The 23,421-nt window shown below is 36.1% G+C and overlaps 3 protein-coding genes across 4 annotated transcripts; 1 reads left to right on the forward strand and 2 right to left on the reverse strand.

Annotated features, from left to right (window-relative positions):
- The first annotated feature begins 4,398 nt into the window (after positions 1-4,398).
- On the forward strand, positions 4,399-5,492 carry LOC110627664. The gene is made up of 2 exons (XM_021774008.1): positions 4,399-4,655; positions 4,784-5,492. Exons 1-2 carry the CDS (start codon positions 4,399-4,401, stop codon positions 5,490-5,492), a joined length of 966 nt encoding a protein of 321 aa, XP_021629700.1.
- A 273-nt stretch (positions 5,493-5,765) lies between these two features.
- On the reverse strand, positions 5,766-11,151 carry LOC110628007 (WD repeat domain-containing protein 83). Its single transcript, XM_021774441.2, has 8 exons — positions 10,757-11,151; positions 10,562-10,664; positions 10,368-10,475; positions 10,178-10,287; positions 9,914-10,021; positions 9,785-9,830; positions 9,467-9,598; positions 5,766-6,336 (listed from the first exon to the last, which is right to left on the reverse strand). Exons 1-8 carry the CDS (start codon positions 10,963-10,965, stop codon positions 6,253-6,255), a joined length of 900 nt encoding a protein of 299 aa, XP_021630133.1. The 5' UTR covers positions 10,966-11,151; the 3' UTR covers positions 5,766-6,252.
- A 2,754-nt stretch (positions 11,152-13,905) lies between these two features.
- LOC110628005 (cellulose synthase A catalytic subunit 2 [UDP-forming]) lies at positions 13,906-22,086 on the reverse strand. 2 transcript variants are annotated; one of them, XM_021774440.2, is made up of 14 exons: positions 21,597-22,086; positions 20,126-20,321; positions 19,810-20,045; positions 19,626-19,728; positions 19,342-19,528; positions 17,932-18,198; positions 17,451-17,796; positions 17,138-17,275; positions 16,816-16,941; positions 16,487-16,699; positions 16,103-16,376; positions 15,825-16,021; positions 15,384-15,734; positions 13,906-14,936 (listed from the first exon to the last, which is right to left on the reverse strand). In XM_021774440.2, the coding sequence occupies exons 1-14, from the start codon at positions 21,675-21,677 to the stop codon at positions 14,355-14,357; spliced, it is 3,297 nt and encodes a 1,098-aa protein (XP_021630132.1). In that variant the 5' UTR covers positions 21,678-22,086; the 3' UTR covers positions 13,906-14,354. The 2 variants fall into 2 exon arrangements, with proteins under 2 accessions (XP_021630132.1, XP_021630131.1); XM_021774439.2 differs by having other exon boundaries at positions 19,342-19,549.
- Positions 22,087-23,421: the final 1,335 nt, after the last annotated feature.

Genomic DNA, 23,421 nt, shown 5'->3' on the forward strand with positions numbered 1-23,421 from the left:
ATGTGATGTTTACCATACTGGAGCATTTGATGAGTGCTCTAGTATGGCTTTTATATTTTCAGTTTCGATGCATGCACAGGTCGAGCCTTAGTTCATGGAATGTTTATGTTTTTGTTATATCTTGTGATCATGTATGGGATTTTATCAGGTGTAACAGGATGTATAGTAGGCTTGCTACGGGTTCCGGCGACCTTAAGTCGATCTGAACCTAGGGCTGAGCACTATTCGGTTTAAACCGAAATAACCGACCGAACCGAACCGAACTAAAAATTTGGTTCGGTTTTATTTTTAATTCGGTTCGGTTCGGGTTTAATTTTTTGAAAAATCGGTGATTTCGGTTCGGTTCGGTTTTAGATTCAAAAATTTCGATCAGACCGAACCGAACCGAAATCACTAAACTACGTCGGTTTTAGCTCTTCCCCGCTCTTCCCGCTCCCCGCTCCCCGCTCCCCGCCCCCGCCCCCGCCCCCGCCCCCGCCCCCGCCCCCGTCCCCTTCCCCGTCCCCGTCCCCGTCCCCCGTCCCCAGTCCCCTGTCCCCAGTCCCCAGTCCCCGTCCCCAGTCCTCGCTCCCCGCTCCCCGCCCCCGCTCCCCGCCCCCGTCCCCGTCCCCATCCCCGTCCCCAGTCCCAGGTCCCCAGTCCCCATTCCCCGTCCCCGTCCCCAGTCCCCGCTCCCCGTCCCCGTCCCCAGTCCCCGCTCCCCGTCCCCGTCCCCGTCCCCGTCCCCAGTCCCCGTCCCCGTCCCCGTCCCCGTCCCCGTCCCCAGTCCCAATATTGATTTTTTATTTATAAAAATTAAAATTAAAATATTTTAATTGGATTTTAGAATGAATGTGAAAAAAAAATTTTAAAAATCGAATCGAACCGATCGAACCGACCGAACCGAACCGAACCAAATCGGTTCGGTTCGATTCGGTTATTCCTCTTATTCGGTTCGGTTCGGTTTGTGTAAAATTCTGCAATTCGGTTTTCGGTTATTTCGGTTCGGTTCGGTTTTGAACCGAACCGACCGAATGCTCACCCCTATCTGAACCCTAGCGCCTGTACCGATCCGATTTTTGGGTCGTTACAAAGAGAACCCTAAAGATATGAGAAAATTAGTAAATTCTATATTCCATTGTCTTGAAGCTTATTTTAAGTCACAAAGGGATTTTTTAAGCAGATAAACTTGGCCAAGAAGGGCCTTATGATAATCCTAAGGGGGTAACATGTAAACCTCCTCATTCAAATAACCATGGAGGAAAGTATTATTGATGTTAAGTTGAAAAATAGACCACTACTTTGCAGTAGCTAAGGCAATGAGAATCCTAACAGTGGTAAGCTTAGCAATAGGTGAAAACTTATCTTTATAGTCCAAATTCTCAATTCGATTATAACCTTTGGCAACTAAACATGCCTCAAGTCTTTCAACTTCACCATTGGATTTGTATTTTACTTTATAAACCCATTTACTCCTAATGGCTTTCTTGTCCTTGGGTAAGTTAGTAACCACTCAGGTATCCTTTTTTTCTAGAGCTAGCAGCTTTTGCTGCATAGCTGCAATCCACTGAGCATCAAGTTGTGCATAAGTAGATGGCTCAAGAATAGTAGCTATATTATGAATAAAAGATTGATGATGTGGGTTAAAGCATATATTTGAAGTGGACTGTGATATAGTAGAAGGAAAACTAATATAGTCTGGCAACCAAGTAGGCTTGTGACTAACTCTAGTGTATCTCTTGACTTATACAAGAGAAGGAGGTGGAGATGTGTGAGAAGGAGAGGTGGATGGGGTGTTATGGTTTCATGCTATAATAGGATCAAAAAGTTTAGTGAACTTATCATTCATGTCAGGCTCAGTAATAGGAATAGGAAGTATAAGAGAAGAATATGGGACTTTAATGTGTGCATAAGGAAATGTGACTTCACAGAAAAGTACATCTTTGCTAACTAAGATGGCACTAGCCTATAAATCATATAGTTTGTATGCTTTATGTGTCTCTGCATATTCTATCATAACAACTCTAATCAACCTTGAGTCAAATTTGTCCTTATGGGGATTAACTTTAATTGCAAAGCATAAACAACTAAACTTTCTTAGGTGAGTGTAATCATGTGTTCTTTTAAACAACTTTTCATAAGGGTTTTGTCAATTAAAACTGACTATAGACATTCTGTTTATAAGGTAAGTGGCAGTTAAAATACATTCAAACCAAAATCTTTTTGGCATACTACCCTGAAGACTTAAAGCCCTAGCAATATCAAGGAGATGTATATATTTTCTTTCCACTACTCCATTCTGTTGAGGAGTGTAAGGACAAGACCTTTGGTGAACAATACCACTACTTTCAAATAGTTTTTGGTATTCTTTGCTCAAGAATTCATGTCCATTATCTGTTCTTATAGTTTTAATTTCAGTACTAAATTGGATTTTTATTATCTTAAGAACTTGGACAAAAATGTGTACTTTGACCTTTGAATTGCATCATAAAGGTCCAAGTACCCTGGTATGATAATCTACAATAGTAAGGAAATACCTTGCTCCAGCCAAGGATTCCTCTCTATAAGGCTCCCAGATGTCCATATGGAAATCAAAAGGTTTTAAACTTAAACTGTGACTCCCAAGAAAAGGAAGCCTAGGCTGCTTTGCCAAATGGCAAAGTTCACACTGTAAATTTTCAGACCCGCCATAACTGACCCCAATTATCTATTTTAGTTTATTAACAGAAACGTGTCCAAGTCTCTCATGAATATCCATAAGACTAAGCATGCAAATAGATTTATGTGACATAGTCTTAAAGCTTTCTTGATTAATATTGCAAATGGAAAGACAAAAGGATAAGGAAGTAGAGTCATGCTTGAACTCCAACTCCTAAATATACTTTATTATGGATTACGTTATGGGTATAATATAATTGACGAAGAAGAATCAGAGTCCAATTTTAAATTCGAGACACAAATATATAATCCTCATCTGCCAAGATACATCAAATTTGATTTTGATTTTGGCTACTAGTATTTAGATTGAGTTAGGATTTCTAATATTATATAAAGATAACATTCTGATATACAGAATCATCTCTCGTTCTGAATTAACTTTAGAAGACTGAAAACACTCTTTTTCTCATTGTGTTTCAGCTATAAACATATGTGGCTAAATCATTCTTTTCAGTTAAAGGATAATTGAGATTTCAGTTTATCGATCTATGTCATTCTATTGTTTCCTTGAATGTTTATTGATATTTATATTATTTCCATCTTTGTTGCTTATTATTATTCTCTTGATTGTTCGATTAAGGCATCATTACTCAATTAATAGAATGATATATTGCTATTCAGGTTAATTAAATTCGTAATTTTTTAGTTGAACTAAAATAAATAGTGAATTATATTACGTAAGGGCTTTTTAAAGAATTGTCTAATCTAAGTTAAATGAACCGAACGTCTCGCATTTGTTAGTTAAAATCAAGTCCTTCTCATTTTTAATGTTATAATTAGATTAAACTTTAGGAGCTTCTCCTATGGTTATCCAAGAATTAGAACAAACTAACGAACGTTTTTAGTTAGTTTAAAATCTAAAAAATGATTGGATATTTGAACCGTTTTCAATATGTATAACTGGTTTATCAATAAAATAATTTAAAATTATCTCCACACGTGTGATCGATCACTAAAACTGAAACTAAAATTAATCATTTGACTAAATAATTCTCATCTTCATTTTCTCTCTTAAGTTTAACTATTTTTTTAATTAATTTTATTTATTTTGAATTAATTTTTACTTTTCTACATTTAAAATTTCTATTTTATTATTATTATTATTATTTTATTTATTCAATATAATTAATTTACATCTGATCTATGTGGATTATCTACTTACCATTCTCACTAAGTTTTTGGTGGTTTCCACGCTGCCTATCATTGGACAAGCTTTGCCTTCTTATGTCACGAGTGTTTCCTTTGGCCAAATGATATTTGCCATCAAATTGAGAGATTAATGAATCATTACTAGTGGTACAATGGAATCAATAAAGTCGGGATCCGGTGGATGAAATGAGAGAAAATGTGTGTTGGGAAAAATGCTGGTGGGTTGGGTTTTCGGACAAACAAGTATGGCGTTGACTTACGGATCCAATATTTTTAATGCTAGAATTCTTAAAGCTAAGTATTTTCCAAATTCTCATTTTATGGAAGCTGATTTGGGAGTATTCTAGTTATATTTAACGAAGCATTATTGCTGCCAAACCTTTGCTTAGCTTGGGTGTGTGTCGTCGTATAGGTGATGGTCTTACTACTAGAATTTGGCAGGATCCGTGGCTTCAAAGCACAACCAACACATTTATTTCAACTGTACCAGTTATTAGATTAGATAATTTGACTGTTCAGGAATTAATTCATCCAGTCACACATTCATGAGACATGAATCGTATTACCTCTTTGTTTGATGATATAGATGTGCAAGTAATTCAAAGTATTCCTCTCAGTCGTAAATATTGTATGAATTCTTGGATGTGGGTTCACTCGAATCAGGGTGCTTATTCTGTTAAAAGTGGTTACTGGGTGTTGTCTTCTCGCCCTCCTGATAGTATTGTGTATCCTGATTTCCCAGAATTTTTATGGGGGAAGTTGTGGAAAGCAAAGGTACCGAGAAAGGTCCAAGAATTTCCTTGGAGACTGTGTTGAGATGTTATTCCGATGAGGCTTAAATTGTGCGAGCAATCAGTCAATGTTTCCTCTCAATGTCCAATTTGTAATATGCATGAGGAGTTAGCTTCACATCTTTTTTTCGCTTATTCTGTTTCAGCTGCTATCTGAGCTTTTCAGAAGGGCTCTCACCATCAACTGATGAAGTATTGGTTCCAAGTCGGTTATCTAATTTATTAAATCATTGTGATGAGGATAAAGTGAATAGGTGTTTTCTGCTTCTGTGGGAAATTTGGTACAATAGAAATAATATTGTATGGAGGCAAAAAAATCTCATACCAACTGAAGTGATCCATTTTGTTAATTCATTTTATATGGAATGGTCACTTGCGTATGATGTTTCTAGTGTAGCTCCTTCTGCACATGCCTCTACTGATTATTCTACTGCACATTGGTCTCGATCTCCTGTTGGGTATGTCAAATGTAATTTTGATGCTTCCGTTCCTTTACAAGGTCAAGGTGTAGGATTGGGTCGGGTCTTACGGGATCATTGTGACCATTTTATTCACGTTGGTAAGGTTTATCGGGAAGGCAGTTTCAATCCCCTTATTGCTGAAGCCTTAGCAGCAAGAGAGGTTCTCCTTTACCCCAAGTCAAGTGAGTTCCATCTTGTTGTGTTGGATACTCTGCTTGTGAATGCTATAACTACTTGTGTCTTCGATTTCTCTCATTTGGATCTTTTAGTTCAATATATTGATAACCTGTTATCAGAGATTGATGATGTCCCTATGGTTTTTGCTAGAAAATCTGTGAATCTGTGTATTCATGTTCTTGTAAGAGCTGTTGTTTTCTGTATCAGGTTTGGATGAATGAAGCCTTTCTCCTTCATCTATTCTTTTGAATGTATTATATCATGATTTGAAATAATGTTACGAGCAGTATTTTATTTCAAAAAAAGTGATATAAATGGGTTTGATTCAGAAAAAGAAAAGGTGATGGCTCTTAGTGGGTATTGATCCAGTACATATAATCCACATCAACCAAATTACTTACCTTGTGTAAGACAAAAACAAGAAAATGCCACATCAACATGCTGCCATCCCTTACCTCAGCAAGCAACAGAATCCACACTTATGAAGAGATGAATGAGAAGTCGTAATCAATTTCTATTTTTTATCTCACGTCACTTAAAATTCACACTCATTACCGTTAGAAAACAGTACAAGTTAAATATATTTTGAACATAGAAACTTCATAATAACTAAACTTTTTAATAAACATTTAAAAAGGTGTTGTTTTGAACTCCTAACCTCAACCCGATACACAGAAAATATTTGTCAGCATTTGCATGCTGGGATAGAAAACATCCCATGAACAGCCACGGCAGCAAGTGAATTTATACAGCTGTTGCATTGAAATGGAGTAGTGAATCGTCCAAATGTTCTCTTGAAATTGCATCTATACATCATGAGAGATTGTTTGCTTTCGTTCTTAAGAGCTCATATGGTCCCACAGCGTGATGCTGTGCAGCGTGCACCATCCAGTCCACAAAGAGTAAAAAATGCTGATGCAAAGAGGAGTAAGATCCTTGCAGCAGCATTTTCACCCTTGGACAACTCCACACGGTCACTAACTCTTCCAAACCCTGATGGTGCTATCAACAGAGGCTGTTATCATGCAATTGTCCTTTGGGTGGTAGCTCACACTTGTTACCTGCCAAAAGCAACCAAATATATATACATATATCAGTTATCATAGGGTTCACCAGACAGCATTCTATTCTAATAATATAAATTTACTCCACCAACTACAATGAAGAGTACAGAACAGGCATATATAAAGCTATAATCCTCAATCCTAATTGTCACACGCAACACATAACCGATGGTAATTAATGGAGAAGAATTTGAGCAACATTACAAATAAGGTCAGCATCCAATCAAATCATATGGCAAAGAATAGGCATGAGGACACAAGATTACAGCTACATATGCTAAGAAAGAGTTAAAAAGATGAAGACCACAGTATAGTCTATGAGACTGTAGCAATAATTCTGCAGGAAGGGACCACTTGGAACTTGGAAGCAAACCTCATGGGAACTATGCCTGTTTAAAAGGTGGGCCAGGTAAGGAGGCAACCAATTAATCTGACTTAAATATTATAGATAACACACCAAGACTCATTCAGCTCATAAAATCTTCTACAGGTGCTTACTAATAGAGGGATGTTATGTCCGCAACCAGTTATTTCTGATACATAAGGTCCACTGCATGTAATAAGTATTCTGACAAGTGATCCATGGTTATTATTCTATGCTGGAGACTTGGAAACGAGAGCTGTGCATTTTTAATGCTAGGGAAGATAGGTACCTAGGGCCAAGAACAAGTCTAATAAGAACTTTGAAAGCAAGAAGACTAACTTCATAGAACATCCGGATAAAATGTGCAATCAAATTCTATTTGAGCCCCAGACTCCTATCTCTGCTACGAAAACTTCCACTTTTTGGAAAAAAAAAATGACAGCCAAGAAATTAAATACTGTTGAATAGAATTTCATTGAGCTTCATGCTAGCTGCCAGGAGTGAGTAGTAAACGAAATGTGAAACTGAACCAACACAATTTCATCAAAAATTGAAAAACCAAACTGACCAAAATTTATTAAGCTACGATGTTATTCCATTATAGCACTTCTCCCATTCGGTCATTTCATTTCCTTCAAGACCAACCCCTGTGTCTCATGATTTCTTCCCACTTTTCTTTTTCTTACTCTCTAGAGAACATCCGCCCGACCATTTCTTTTCCTTCAGTCGGACCCTCTAGCAATTTTTTCTTCCCTTATCTCTTCTTTTCTTTCTTCTTCAGAAAACATTGACTATTAGTCGAAGTTTCCAGGCTGTTAACGACAATACCCAAGCCCCAGAGAGCATCCTGATCACCAACAATACCCAAGCTCTTGCATGTCCCCCTTTTTGAAGTCGGAAGTCTATTAGACCAAAGTCCCATCATCAGCACCACTTCTTCCACTTCACTGCCAGCCACTGCTGTCTGCAAGTTGAGGCTAGAGTTAAGATCCCAGCGGGTTTTGCTTGTGGATTTGTGGTTCTAATTGAAGTGGATTTGTGGATTTGCTTGTGTGAATTTGTGTTTTTAACTGAAGGTGGAAGTGGGATTTTATTGATTTTGTGCATTGCTTCTAGTTTGCTGTGGTTATGCAAATCATAGATTTGCTTCTGCTGATCTTGGTTCTAATTGAAGATGGGTTATTGTTTGTATTATAGGATTTATTTTTCTTCTCATTTGTGTTAAAAATCAATGCGATTGTTGCTGGCCTTTTGTTGTTTGGTTGATTAATGTTTGGGAACTGTGAGGCTGAAATTAGATACCAAAGGACTGATTAACCGAACCGAACTGAAAAAAAAAAATCAGTTTGGTACAGAATCAAACCGACCCATTGCACACCTCTACTGGCTATAGTGTATCATGTAAAATTTAACTTGAGCTTTCTGATGTTTTAGCAAAGAACATGGCATGAAGCTTTTAGCCTAAAAATAATTAGACAACTTCAAATAGTCTAATCTGTTCCAAGTATTTATGATGTACAACGCTACAGTTAAATCACAACCATGGACAGCAACTTCAGGCAGCCAGTGTAATTCTGATATCATCAGATTTAATGTTCATCTCGTCACTTGTGGTGCGATCATGTTTGCATGCTAGCCAATACGGTCACTAAGTGACTCTTAACAAAAAAAAACCTACCTCTTCATTATTGTGTTTGTATTTTTTATTTTTTATTTTTTAACATTTTCAGTTTTTATTGTTCAAAAACTGAAATAATCAATCATGCATTATCATTTTAGGCTTTTAGTATACCAGTGATTCACTCCCTTAACAGTGTCATTTTTGGCATGCCAAAACCAAAATGAAATTAAAAGTTTAAACCTCCCTTAAACTGTCATTTGACTTTTTTCTAGGTCATAGCCTAAAAAAAATTGAAGTGGTGAACCCTTGGCTGTCCATTTCTCATCTGCCAACTCCCTCTTTACAGAATCTCAACTCTCCATTGCTGCAATTGCAGCTTGATTCGATCAATTTAGAAATTGTAGTCTTGACTCAGATCAGCAATTTGGATGCTTTATAAATTGATTAATATATATATATATATATATTTTCTGCGATTGCAGGTGGAAGAGAAGACTTTTCTCCAGGCAGGGAAAGGATTTAGATACTATAACTGAGATAGAAGAGAGTATGGAGGAGAGGAAGCAATCCAATTGTGGTGGAGATAAGAACCTAATGGAGCCACAACAAGTGTTCTTGGCCAAGGCAGAATTATATTGGTGCAGGCTCAGGGTGAGCAATTGGATGACATTGAGTGTAAACAGCAGATAGCCAGCTCCTGAGACTGCAAAGGAACTCAGGAAGTTGCAATATTATATTTCCTTTCAGGAGGCTCCCCGTACTCCCAAAAAATAGCTCAAAACCAAAGAGATTGGTTCTTTTCTCAATGTCAGATCAATTTAGCTCTAGCCAATTATTTCAGTCCTGACAAATTTCCGATAAAACCAAACTAACTGATGCAAACTCCTAGGAATACTAAATTTTGAAACTGCCATCCTTCTCACAAACAGGACATGAAAAAGTCTTCATTCGACAAAATAAAATATGCATGTAGGACTACATAAGAACTAATTAGCAAAAGGGGAATGAAAACCCATACAAGCTTAAATTTATTTAAGGATAGGATTCAGTGCAAATGGAATAATTGTGATTATCAGCAGCAACTTAACAAACAATGCAATTAAAATAAATAAATAATAACCAAGCAAACTAAATGTATTTACCACTGAGGCATGAGCGCGGAAACTTGACACAACAGTAGCATCCACAAGATCCCAAAAGTAAATGTAACCATCCTCAGATCCACCAGTCACATGGGCATCAGTGTTGGTAAGGCAGCAATCCAGTTTATATGACTGATGCAGAACCAGACAAAAGAAAAAAAAGTAATGGACAATGGATTATGGAAGAGTACAGAAAAATATCTATCATCCTATGAACTTTGAAGTAATTGTTGTACTCAAACAATGAATTTCTGATTTAGATAAAAGAAAAGGCATCAAACCAAGTAACAAAGCCAGATAAAGCATCAATAAGCTAACCTTACAAGTATGTCCTTTATATTCTTGCAAGAGTTCACCTGTTGATCTGTCATGAGTAAAGAGTACAAATTGGCAAAGAAACCAACAATATGATCCATGTCAAAAATTCAAACCAGTAAAGGAATTCACCTGTCCAACAGGCGCAAGGTAGAATCAAGGCAACTTGCAAGTATACAGTTACCATCATTTGACATGGAAATACAGTTGACAGGCTGTCCCAAGTCATCTACTATCTCTCTACATGATAATACAGAAGAGAATAACCATTAGATGACACCCATAACCAGATATTTTGTAGAGCTTTACATAGCATAAATGAAAATTCAACAATCACCAAATTTTTATAACACAAATTAATGACAAAAAAGTGGGTTTCATGAATGTGCTACATACCTACCAATGCGGATATCAAATGTTCTAACAGTACCATCAACACTTCCAGCGATCATCTCAGTTTTCGTCAAGCAAACAGACATTACACTGTCTTGAAATGTGTCAATGATCTGTACATTAACCAGAAATTTTAAGAGAAAAAAATCAGCATTAAGAAATTTAAATAAATGTTAAGAAAAGAGAGAAAGACCTGAATTGGCTCAGTACTGTGGGATCTACAATCCCAGGCACGCAATGACTGATCATAACCAGCTGATACTACAACAGAAGAATACTCATTAAACTTCACAGCATTCACCTGTAAAAGAAAAATGGGCATGAGCATATCAAATGAATGGAATCAATGCAAGCAAAGTGTTAATAGCTTAAAGAAACATTCATTACCTCGCTATCATGGCCTCGAAATTTTCGAATAACACGACCAGTTGCCACATCCCAGTAAAAGATTTGCCGGTCACCACCGCAAGAAATTAGCTTCGAATTGTCCCTAGAAAGATCATTTTTAAAAAAAAAAATCTATTTGCGTTAATACAAGAGCTGTGAGAATCGGAGTCTGTAGAGAGAGGAGAAGGTGCATACGAAGTGACATGGACGTCACGGACTTCGCGGCCATGGGATTTATAGGTCTTGATGTGGATTCCACGATGGGGATTCCATAGACGAATGGTGCGGTCCTTGCCACAGCTAAGGCAATAATTGCCGTCTCCGTTGAATCTAGCGGCTAGTACTGCGCCTTCATGGCCTCTTAATACCGTGGCCTCCTTCCTTGGCAGATCCGACGCGCTCATATCTCTCTCACTCCCACTCCCTGTGTGGGTTCTTCGTTTTTCAGGCGGGAACAGCTACCGTCCTCGAGCAGAAGGAGGTCTCCTAGTCCCAGTTCCGAGATTAGAATTGGGCCTTTCGGAGTGAAATTTGCTTAACTGGGCCGCCGCCGAAATCAGGTTTTATTATCCATGCCTAAAGCCTCTCATACTCAATAAATCTCCCTTACCGCCAGACGAATTATTTTTAAGTTATTCGAAACTTTATTTAATAAAAACTCAGCTCACTTTAACTTATTTATTAAATAAATTAAATTTTAAATTTATTAATTTTTAATTTGAATTTAAAAAAAATTTAATGAATTAAACTTTAAATTTTAAAATTTAAATCAAAAGAATTATATTCTTTACTGGCTAAATACATATTTAAAATCTTAAATTTTATTAAAAGAATTCTATCGCATCTTTATTTTTTAAATCGTATAATTTTATATTTCAATTTATAAAAAATAAAACTGAGCGAACTTTATAATTTTAATATTCAAAGAGTATGAATTTATGTCTCAAAAGCGAGAGTAAAATTATAAAAACAATGGCATAGAAATATAAAATAAAATTAAAATATATTAATATATGTATATTTTTTAATTCTCTAAGAGAATATTCTAGATAAAAGGCTAATAAGGGATTTAGGAGAAGTATCTATCGATTTCAAGTAATAAGAGTTAATACATATTTAAGGAAGACCTAACATGGGTGGAATATCACGTTAAATTTGAATTAAATTTAATTAATTTTAAAAATTAATTTAAGTAAAAAAAAATTAACTTAAAAAAAAAATATCTGAAAAGTATATTATTGCTATTCAAACTGACGTGAAATTCAACATACTTTTTATTTGATTTAAATATGAAAACTGGTGAATAAAAAGATGTATCAAATAAGGAGAATCAATCAAGTTTAAAGGAAATTATGAAAAGATAATAATTTGAAGGAATATTATGCCTACACATAGGTGAAAGAATATCTAGAAGGAGAAAGAATAGTGGAGGTAGCATAAGGAATTATAAAGAGGAAGGAGAAGGAGAAGGAGAAGGAGAAGGAGGCAACTTGTATATTACTGAAAATTCACAATTTTGCCATTATATTTACTGGTCTATTTTTTTACTTCAAAAAATTACTAACAACACATGTAAAGAAAATTTTTGGATAAATATGTATTTTGTTAAAATATGTTAATAGAATGTATTATTCTTAACATTAACTTATATAATAATGCAACATAAACTATAATTAAATTTATTTTTCTTATTCATCAGTAATTTTTAAGATAATGGCCTTTATATTTATATCTAATAATAAAAAAAATCCATCTCAAAGTATATATTTTGCAGTAACGTATTGTAAATAAAAATTGAAAAACTCATCTCAAGGACATATATTTTATAGTATCATACTGTAAATAAAAATTGAAAAATATGTGTTAAACTAATGATTCTCTGTAAAGTGTTAAGGATGAAAATATATGAAAAAGTTAGTGAAACCAAGAGAAATAAAGAAGAGACCATGACACTTAATAAAACTCTCTATCTAATTTATTTTAGATGGAGATTTACTCCTTTCTTTTTCTTTAGTTTTTGAGAGACTCCCTTTCTTTCCTTGCGTTTCTTCAACACCCCTATACTCCATTTGAGCACATTGGAGTCAAACCTTTTACTACTCAGAGATTGGGAAGTTCACCTTTGCTCCGATACCACGTGTCCCAAGCGTTCTGATACCATGTGTCCCAAGCGCTCATGATTATTGCGCTTATGCGGCACTTGGACAGCCTCCAACGAGATTATAATCTACCAAGTTCAGGAGTCTTGTCATATTGACTGGTTTCGCCCTGCTTTGGGCTCATAAGGAGAGCGGCTCTAACCCTGACCAGTGTATACAGGAATGGTGATCCTACATACAAAGGCCCTTCTGGACAACTCCCCATCCAATTTTAAGGGCAATATCTCTCCCAGTCTAGTGTTGCACATTCCTAAAATTTATGGACGTGACAACTCTTCTCGGAAAGTGGGTTCTCCTATCCCATCTCCGGGTGTTTTTTGTTTCTTTTATTTATTTTTTCCTTGATCGTACTGTGATGTTGGTAGAGAATTATGTATAAATATACTTTTCGTCAGTTTTTTCGTCAGTTTTTTCCCCTATATTTTCTCTGTCTTTTAGTTTGCATGGAAGTGGTTTCTTTTTTGTGGACAAGCTCTACCTTCAGCTCTGTCCTTGTTGAGTCTATTAACGTGCTTTTTTTTCTTTAGCGATCATAGATTAATTATCTCGAGAAACACTCATAACGCCTGCTACTTGCTCCTCTTAAACATACTTTACCTTTGAATTGCTCCAGTCCTTCATTGCCTTCCATTAAACTAAACTACTATCAAATTGTGCCTTCCATTAAATTAAACTACTATCAAATTGTGTCTGTTTTCGCCTTTTTGATGTTTGAGAACCAGATCTACTACTCTTAAAGGTGTGTTTATGAATTCTCGACATAGTCGATTTTTGTTCTATCTTATTAGATTCCTTTACAACTTCCATGGAGATTGTTCTTTTGTACACACATCTGATCCTCCACTGCCATGATCAACGATGATCGCGAGGGGTTATAATGGGTCCTTTTGTGAGCCAACGATGGTTTCTGGCTTCCACAAGTTGTTTCTCTAGAGGGTTTGTGTTGCTGGAATTGACACATCTTCCTCAAGTCCATCAGGTTTCCATTGTCAGGTCTCCAGTATATAGACGTAGTCCTAGAGTTTCTATTATGACCTTAGGCTTTTATGGGCTGGGTTGGGAACTTAGGTTGTATCTTATTTTGTGGGCCTAGACATCCTGATTCTATGCAATGAAATTTATATCATTTGGCCAAAAAAAAAACATAATAATAAATAAATAAATAAACAAAGATGAGGCAAATTATTCCAAGGAAAGGAGATAAAAATTGCATAGTATTTGCTGCATCAAATAACGTACATAGATGTCCACATGAAGAATCAACAGAAGAACGTGAAAGTGGTCTCAGACACTTGCATTAATCCCCACATTGACAAGGGAATAATTTATGATTCCATGCTCTCTTAGAAATACATAAAACTCACATGAACAGAAAAGAGACAGCAATTTAATAAAAGAATTAATAAAAAAAAACCTGTAAAAAAATAATGTGTCATCCCCAACCCACAGTATCTACACCCCCAAATTACAACTTTCTTTCTTCCCACAAAAATTTCATCTTAATTGGTCATAACAATATCACATTGCACATTTGTCACACCCAGCTTATCCGATGACTTCCCGGGGGCGACTCCAGAACCATTTTCCTATCTCTCCACTGAAAACACCTACTTTTCAGGCTTTTATTCATCATCCTAGTCACAATTCAACCCACAAAGTTCCAACACAGGACCGTCTCTCGACACGAATGGGTTTATTCGGACCCACAAAAGAGTTAAGATTGAAGCCAGCAGAATTGACCATACCAAAATAATGGTGGGCATACGATCTTGTTTCCCAAGCAGACCCTTGAGGAAGGGGTAGAGGTGGATAATGACCCATAAGGCAAAAAATAGCCTGCCGAACAGAGGACCCCATGAATCGTAGCCATTGTTGATAGCATCTGAGATCCCAACCACAACTCCAACAATATTTATGATTAACAAAGTTGTGGGAGGGATTAACAATGATGTCCATTTGAAGAGGTAAAGCTCTGAAAAATCCCCATCATCACCTCCTTTAGAAGTAACAGTAAAGTTTGTGTTGACACCAGCCAACACCTTGAGCAAACCCTGGAACAAAGCAAAGAGATGCGATGAAACACCACCAATTACCCAGAACTGCTCATTTCTCCACCAGTCATCTATCCCGACACCACCCCATTGCATCTCAAGGATACCGGTTGCAGCTATAGATATGAAGAGTGCAATGAATATGATACCGGCATAGTTGCTAATCTGCATAACACAAAAACCCCGAGTGAGCCAAAAAAGCCTAGTGGCTAAATAGTACAAATGACAGAGTTGGTTTTTCAGGCTCCAATAACAACCAAATATTATGGAACACAATCAGCAGTTTATAACAAAAGAAAGACTAGTTTGCTCTTATAGTACATGCATTTTGAATCTTCTTAAAAAGAGTAGTAAGCTGATAAACAACAGGCTACAATCAATCTACATTAACATAATTCATCCACAGAAGCACATATTATAACCACCATATACAAAACAGCTATTTTAGTTTTAATAGTTAAAAAAGCAAAATAAATTAAGTTGGATGAGTAATAGTTCTTCATGTCACTTGCCCTTTCAGAAATCCACGAGGGATTCAAAAAATCATTCCAAAATCAGCATTTTCAAATTCTTAAAGGAATTAAAAACAATCAAAATGATATGTGGTATTACCTCAGGAACAATGAATTTCCCAGTCAGAAGGCAGATAGCTGGTAGTGTACAATAAACAAGCAAGGGGATGGATGTCAAAGGATATACAACTGAATTTATGTAGGAAAATCGTTCCAGCCATTTCAATCCACCCCCATAGCCATACCAGATTGGACAATGTCTACTGAAGAAAATTTCAACAGAGCCAAGGGCCCACCGAAGAACCTGGTGCAGACGATCCGACAGATTAATAGGAGCTGACCCCTTAAATGCAGGCCGCTTAGGTATGCAATACACAGATCGCCATCCATGGCTGTGCATTTTGAATCCTGTCAGGATATCCTCAGTCACAGAGCCATATATCCAGCCAATCTGGTTCAACACAAAAAACATATTGACACCCAAGTACAATGGAACATGCTTATGTAAGTTTTAGAATTCTGTTTATTGTTTTTCACTTACTTCCTTTCCCCATTCTGTTTTATCTTCATAACCACAGCTGATAACTTGGATGGCTTCTCTTAACAATGATGCAGGACTGGCATCGTGAGGAACTCCGCCATTCTCCAAAATAGTGGAAGCCACAAATACCGGAGACTGTCCAAACTTTTTCTCCAATTTCATTTGGGATGTTTCTAAAGATTTTTCGATATTTGGATCTGAAAGGGCAGCAAAATTTTATTGAGGTAGAGTTACCTAGCATGGTAAAACTAGTACTAATAGTGAGAACAAATCTACACCTTCAATTCCTTCTTCAATATTCTCAAGGGCATGTATCTGCTTTGATGCTTCCCTGTTCTTTGACTTCTTTTTCTTCTCTTTCTTTGGCTTTGATTTCTTGTTCTTCCTAGATCCACAGCAAAGGCAGCACCATTTTGGCCAACAGTTGCAGGTCTTGCCAGGGGGCTTCTTCTTAACAGGTGCATCATAACCATAAAGTGCTTGCCTTCTGAAAACACACCCTGTTCCAACATATATGGGACCTTGCAAACCATCTAATCCTTTCATATTGATCTGTTTTCAATTGAAAAATTAGTTTTTTGTTTTTCCAGAGTACAAATTAAAAAGAGAAATTCCAAAGAGCAGGGATAAAACAGAAAAAAAAAGAAGCAAAATACACATACATCGAAGAATACAACATTCCGATTTGAGTATCTATCATGACGATCAATACCATCAAATCTTTGAGGAAATTGCACATAGCAAACTTTCTTTCCTGATGTTGGATCCATCATGAAACACATAGCTTCCCTAAGAGCTTTGCTATTGTTAATATAATGATCACAATCAACATTCAAAAGATAAGGAGCATTTGATAAAACTGCAGACACCCGAACCTGCAGCAATGAAGCAAACAAACAAACATTAATTCTTGGTTGTTAGAAAGAGAATATTAAAGAAAACTTAAAAGTGCCAAAAGGGGATAAAAAAAAATATAAAGTTTGAGCCTTACGAGAGCATTCATAGCCCCAGCCTTTTTATGGTGTTCAAACCCTGGTCTCTTCTCACGAGAAACATAAACCAAACGAGGTAACTCATTCCCTTCCACATCACAGACACCACTATGACCAAGGAAGACCTACAAAGCAAGATAACATTGTTATTTGGTGAATAGGACTATCATCATGTTTGTGGTGATGTTGTGCCACAAATGTGAAAAAATACACTTATACTTATCAAGGAAAAAAGGACCATTTATAGTTGTACATAACTCGAGTAATAGATTATCTCAAGAGAACACGGTTAGGACTTTTTTAGAAAGAATATGGTCGTACCTGAATCATGCCCGGATGATCTCGTACATTGTTTCCAGGCCATGCAGTTCCATCCTGCATTGTCCAACCATCTTCAGGGACTTTTTGAGCAGTTGCAACCAATCCATTTATCCGAACTTTGAATTCTTCATATTCTCTCTACACCAATAAAATAATATAATGAAGTAACATCATTAGCATAAATTTGGGTGAATCAAGCATTAAAATAAAAATTAAACCAGATGCATCTGATTGTATTTTTCTGAAGTAGATAACTATAAAACTTTTTATGCACTATAGTGCAAAATGGGTCTGCAGACAGACAGTCACTAACCTTCATAGCACGCCGTTCCCTCACAAAAGATGGGTGGACTTTATTTTTTAAATAGTCAATCTTCTGAGAAAAATACCACTCGGGGGCTCGGGGCTCAATATTAAATTTCTTACAGAAAGGAACCCATTTCCTGGCAAATTCAGACGTCTCAGAAAGTGCCTCAAATGTAAGCATGGCAGCACCATCATCAGAGACATAGCATGCCACCTTATCCACAGGATAATCAACCGCAAGAATTGAGAGCACGGTGTTTGCAGTGATCAGTGGAGGCTCTTTCATTGGATCAACAGTACTTACAAAAATATCTACACTAGCCAACTCAGAAGGTTTTCCTTCTTTTTCATACCTGAAAATCAAGGCACAAATGGCAAGCCATCAGATACCCAAATCTCAGAATGGAAGTTATTTGTAAGGAAAAAGAGAGGAACCAAGATGAATTATGAGAACATGTCACATTTGAAACTAAATGGGCATCATATACCTTAGTGACAGACGATCAAGGTATGTTTCTCGTTCTATAGGATACCATTTTGGAAACTGATCAAGAATCCATGATACCCCAAACCATATTTCGCATATTACCGATGTCAACCATAAACCATAGGCATCATTGACTGGGTGTAGAATTCTATAGTGAAAAAACAAGCCAAGAATTACGAGACGGAGAATTATTATCAATCTGTATGGGCTTATCTTACTTGATGGTATGGGTAACTTTCTTGAAAGTGGCTGTCTGCCCTCATCCATCCTAACAAATTGCATCAAGAAAGATTGTAGTAAGCCTCAGTAAATTAACAGATAAAAAACAAATGAATTAGATAAATAAAATGCACCATTTATTAGAAAGAAAGGGAGAAAAACACACATACACACACCCTTTCAGATGAAATTCACATAAGTTTTCTGTAGTGCCACGTCAATTAAGGTATTTACAAATTACAAGTCCAACCTAAGTTTATGCAGGACCTATGGCATCAGAGATTCGTAAGGGAAAATCTTACATTTAGTTTAGATCTCTCATGGATCAGCACAAAGGAATGCATTAGGAAGTTGAGGACAGAGTGATTTCCCAAAATCAACCCCTTTAAGGAGCTCAAACCCATTTTAAACCTACCTCGGCTTCCCATGGTTTTCTAAAGGCTTATACATAAGCAGACATTTTATTTTGGGGTTCTCAAAAAGTAATTTGTAAGAACATGGAGTTAAGCAACTAGCTCCCAGGATAAGTGATTAATTAGGTATTCTTGCTAATAAAGGCATACTATGGAGATGCTCAAATTCTCCCATGAAGAGGCACACAATTCTTGCTGAATCACTGGCAGCATTAAGTTCACATGCAAAAACTACACATTTCTGGCTAATATTCTCAATTTTATCTTGCAGGCCCCAAGTCTGCCAAGGGACAAATACATCTCAAATTATGTTGCAGCATTCCCTTCCTATTTAACTTAATAATTTAACTTTAGGCTTCAATTTGCTTTTTCATTTGACAGTAAACCGGTTTGAGTGGTTGAAGTAGACTAGATCATAGCAGGCAAGTTTCTCCACATCACCAGTAATGATCCAGTGTTCTAGATGTGAAGTGAAAACAAATCCTTTCATTGTGCATATTTCATAATCTTTTTCCTGAAAGAGCTCCAAACAAAATCCTCGAAGTTTGTAAGAAATAAAATATTTAAGTTTAGCAGCTGCTTTTAATACTAGGAATAAGCACCTAATGAAAATCTTCATTTGCACCAAAGTGAATTATCACACATCATCTTCTCTAGGGATAGGGGGTAATTTAATCAAGGATTGAACAAATATGGGGAAAAAATTACTAAATAGCAAATAAGAATGGACCTAAAGAAAAGAAAAGAGAAAAAAAGAACAGCTTTCAGCTATCACTTACATGGGCAAATCAGGATCGTCAAATTCATCACCATCAAAGTTTCCACCATCATTTCCTCCTCCATGCTTGACCACCTGAAGTTTGTCACTCTGCCTTTTCTTCCAGTCTTCCATTCTATCTTTCCAGGCCACACTCCCATACCCATATACAGCGATGTCTTTCTTAGGAACCATAGGTCTAGGTTGCACTACAGCATCAAGTACAATAACTTTATATTATCCAGATAAATAGAACAATCAAGAAGCAGAAGGATACGCAAACCAGAGGATGAACAAATGACTTACAAGGAATAGATGGATCAGAATAAGGCATTGGGTGAACTCTGTTTCCATGACCCATATATGGGGGCACAATAAGCGCATGTCGGTCAGAAGAAATTTCAGCATCCTAAAAGACAATATAGGCAATAATCAGACCACTTGTGTGAATATTAGAGCATATTCATGTGTGACAGGCCAACAGAATTACCTCCTCGCCATATGTCAAAAGAGGAATTTTAGAGCTAAGGGGAGAAGAATCAAGTTCTGAGTGTGTAGGAATTCCAGATACATTAGAATGAGAAGCATGCCCAGTATTGAGTTGTGAAGAGAGCATTGCTTCTGCAACTTGTTCTGGACCCAAACCATCAAAGTTCCCATAATCAAACTCATGCTCCAAGTCATCAATGTCATCTTCTTCCTCATCACCATCAACTCTAGGACTACCTGCCGTTATCAACAGTTACAGTCAAAAAGAGATGTGTAATCTAAATATTTACATGCACCAAAGGGCAATGAAGTCTAACCCTTGATGCGCTTGTATCTGGTTTTGCACTGAGGGCAGGCTTGATTTCCCTCCCTTCTTTCATACTCATAGCAAGGCCTGCACACTGGGAAAGCACATTCATTGCAGGCAACAAATGGCTCTCCATCCACAGTGATCTCAATCTCATCCCCACATATCTGACACACTTGCCCGCTCAACTCCTGCACAGACTTTATCTGTATGCAAAAAGAACAAAATGAGTCTATCAGTACTCAAACATAATTCACAAGGGGAGAAGTTAAAAAGCACAACATAAATACTGGTTGAGCTTGCTACTAAAAAAACACAAAAGATACAGACAAAAGGAAAGTGTTTTAATTCATTGCATATACTCCTAAATATACTAAATTTCTCATCATAATACTCCTCAATATACTAAAATTGTCATTCCAGAATTTCACCAGTAATTTGTTTTGTTCGGTCAATTTCTAATGGACTGAAAACTAACATTGAATTCTGTTCCACTGCATCCTTAGAACTCCCTTTTTCCATATCATGCCCTCAAGTTCATATAGTCAAAGCACGTTGTAGTCCCTCCACATGTACCAGTGAATGTGATTCTATGTGCGCCTTCATGTGTTTGTGTTTTACAGAAAGAGAGAGGTTTCCAACTCAAAACAGTTCTCATTTTTTCGAGTGAACTGCAGATTATTGAATGTGAAGTTGCAACATGGCGTATGCAAATTAATTGACAGTCTATCCTTAAGATTCCTAAATCTATGCCAAAAATTCCACAGCACAGATTGCAGTATGTCATATGCAAATTCATTGACAGTCTATCCGAGAGCTTCCTAAATCTATGCCAAAAATCCCACAGCACTTTCAATTATCTCATAACGAACTTCAAATTTGATTCCAATGTTCAGAAATTATTGGACATTCCTATCGATTATAACCGACATTAACATATAATCAGAATCTAAATCTTGATCTTCTAAAACAGTCGCAAAATACCAAAATCAGAATCTAAGTCTTGATCTTCTGCTAAATCAGTGGCAAAATACCATAATTTTAACAAACCAGAACTAAGAATGTGGCATATTCCACAGACGCTAAAACAATCTAGCAATTAACTTCCAAAATTAGGTATTATTTATCTTAACCAAATGACTATAATATAGACTCGATTACATAGCAAGAAAAATAAGATAAATGCACCAAGGAAACAGCAAGGAAATTCCACCAAAACGCAAATAAATATTTAGGAAAATTTTCATATACTTGGAGGAAAAAGACGCTGGGAAAAAAAATTGAATGACATTTACAATCTTAGCAACGATAACCCACAGAAAGAAATCACTAAATATGTGAGAATCAAAAGAAAAATGGGCTAAAACTTTAATTTATCACATTTGAAAGGAAACCCAGATCAGAAATCGGCAGAAAGGACAGACGGGTTTACTGAGAAAGAAAAAAAGGAATCAAAATGCAGGAGTTTGTAGAGCTCTTACTCTTCCATTCTCATCAGCATTTATGAGTACGAACTCATTCCTGTTGTGAGACCCAGCAATAAGTCGACCCCCAGTATTCATGACTGGCTTAGCTAACTCTCCAAATCAAAACAAACCCAGCACTCTTCTCAAATCGAGAGAACCCAACTCAGAACCGAGTCCTCCACCGGGTCAGCTCGCCAAAAAGACTCCACCTTTGCATCCCAATCTCAAAACCCAGAAATGGAGAAAACATTAACTGATAAACAGAGCTGATTCTTTTATAAATATAAAAATTTCTCAAAACAACTACGAAAAAAGAGGATGAAAAAAGTGATGCTGGGTTGCTGTTGCTTTAATATTGTTTTCAATGGCTTGGCCAGCCAAGTCTGGCTCCTCTCTCTATCCTGGCTAGTCTCAATCTTGAGGCAATGGAATGAGTGAAGATGTGGGTTGGTTTATAGAGAGAGAAAATAGCCAGTTGAAAATGTGGAGGCGTAATAGAAAAGGGGACAGATTAGATCGAGAAATGTATCTATGCGTCTCTAATCGAGTGCATAAAAAAAATGGAGAAGAAAATAGAAATTAGAAAAAAATAAACTGTGAATAATAATTATAAAAAAGTAATTGGTGGTGGGCCCCAGAATGTGATGGTGGCTCTGGTCTGTTCCCCCTCCGTAGTAGGTGTCCCTCGTCGTCTCCCTATTAATTATTTGCTATTTTTCTTTTTCTTTCTTTCTCACTCCGCTCTCCGAGAAAAAGAAAGAAAATCCTTTTTTAGCTTCTCCTGAATTTTTTGCAAGAAAATGGTGTAGAGATTACAAATACAACAGAACAGAGCAGAAGAGAGACACTCAATACTTAATCTGTGCCGCGTTAACAGATCCTACTTCCAAGCTCTCTCTCTCTCTAATTTCTCATGAGAATATAAATACTAGGAAAATATTTACCAAAAGTTTATTATGAATTTATCATCAATATAAAAATAGATAAAATCTATTCACATTACCGAATTTTTCTAAAAATTTCCATAAATAAATACAATAGTACGGGATGAGTACCCACTGTCTCAGCAACACTGTATTTGACTTTAATTCGGGTTATAACTTATACCTTTTCAGACCCGACTATATTCGGGTCAAAAGTTTATTTTTGTCGGTGATGTTTTTTTTAACAAAATTATAAATAAATTAAATTTGCTAATTAATTGATCTTTATGATTGGTGTACATGTCATAAAAGAATTGACCATTGATTATGATATTCGTACTGTATTTATATTTATTTTAACTGCTAGCGAATTAACTGGAGCCTATAAAAAATAATAAAATCAAATGAGATTAATAAAATTACTGTGTTCATACCAACATTAGTTTTAATTATATGTTGTAAAATTAATTTTTTTATACAAATTTTTACACAGTATTAATTCGATGCGAATAAAAATTTATGTAAATCAGTCTTATTAATTTTACAATAGCTCTTAGACTCGAAATTTATCTCAAACCACTAATAGTTGATTTCACTTCTAAATTAACTAATTTCATCCCCAATTCAATTTATTTGTCTATATATTTAAATTTTATCCGGTAATTGAAGTATAACGATCGACAACATTAATATTATAAAATATTAGTATGACATAAATTTTTATTTATGTTAGCTTCTATTAAAATAAAATCGACTTTAGAGTCCATTTCAACCATTAATCGTTTAATTATTATATTTCATACTATTCAAAAATTGAATAATACAGTATGCAAATTCACAGAAACAAACATTTAAATGAATGTAATGACTTTTCAATCATATTTCATATTAATCGCGCAATATCCCATATAGTTTAT

Source organism: Manihot esculenta, chromosome 12 (assembly GCF_001659605.2).
Source record: "Manihot esculenta cultivar AM560-2 chromosome 12, M.esculenta_v8, whole genome shotgun sequence".
Taxonomy (NCBI): domain Eukaryota; kingdom Viridiplantae; phylum Streptophyta; class Magnoliopsida; order Malpighiales; family Euphorbiaceae; genus Manihot; species Manihot esculenta.

Coding starts and splice junctions, on each gene's coding strand:
- LOC110627664 (XM_021774008.1), top strand. CDS start 4,399: ATGAATCGTATTACCTCTTTGTTTGATGATATAGATGTGCAAGTAATT. Junction 4,656..4,783: donor CAAGAATTTCCTTGGAGACT/GTGTTGAGATGT, acceptor ATTCTGTTTCAG/CTGCTATCTGAGCTTTTCAG.
- LOC110628007 (XM_021774441.2), bottom strand. CDS start 10,965: ATGAGCGCGTCGGATCTGCCAAGGAAGGAGGCCACGGTATTAAGAGGC. Junction 10,288..10,367: donor ACAGTACTGAGCCAATTCAG/GTCTTTCTCTCT, acceptor GTTAATGTACAG/ATCATTGACACATTTCAAGA. Junction 9,599..9,784: donor ATAAAGGACATACTTGTAAG/GTTAGCTTATTG, acceptor GTTCTGCATCAG/TCATATAAACTGGATTGCTG.
- LOC110628005 (XM_021774439.2), bottom strand. CDS start 21,677: ATGAATACTGGGGGTCGACTTATTGCTGGGTCTCACAACAGGAATGAG. Junction 20,046..20,125: donor CAGATACAAGCGCATCAAGG/GTTAGACTTCAT, acceptor TGATAACGGCAG/GTAGTCCTAGAGTTGATGGT. Junction 17,797..17,931: donor CTTGATCGTCTGTCACTAAG/GTATATGATGCC, acceptor CTTGATTTTCAG/GTATGAAAAAGAAGGAAAAC.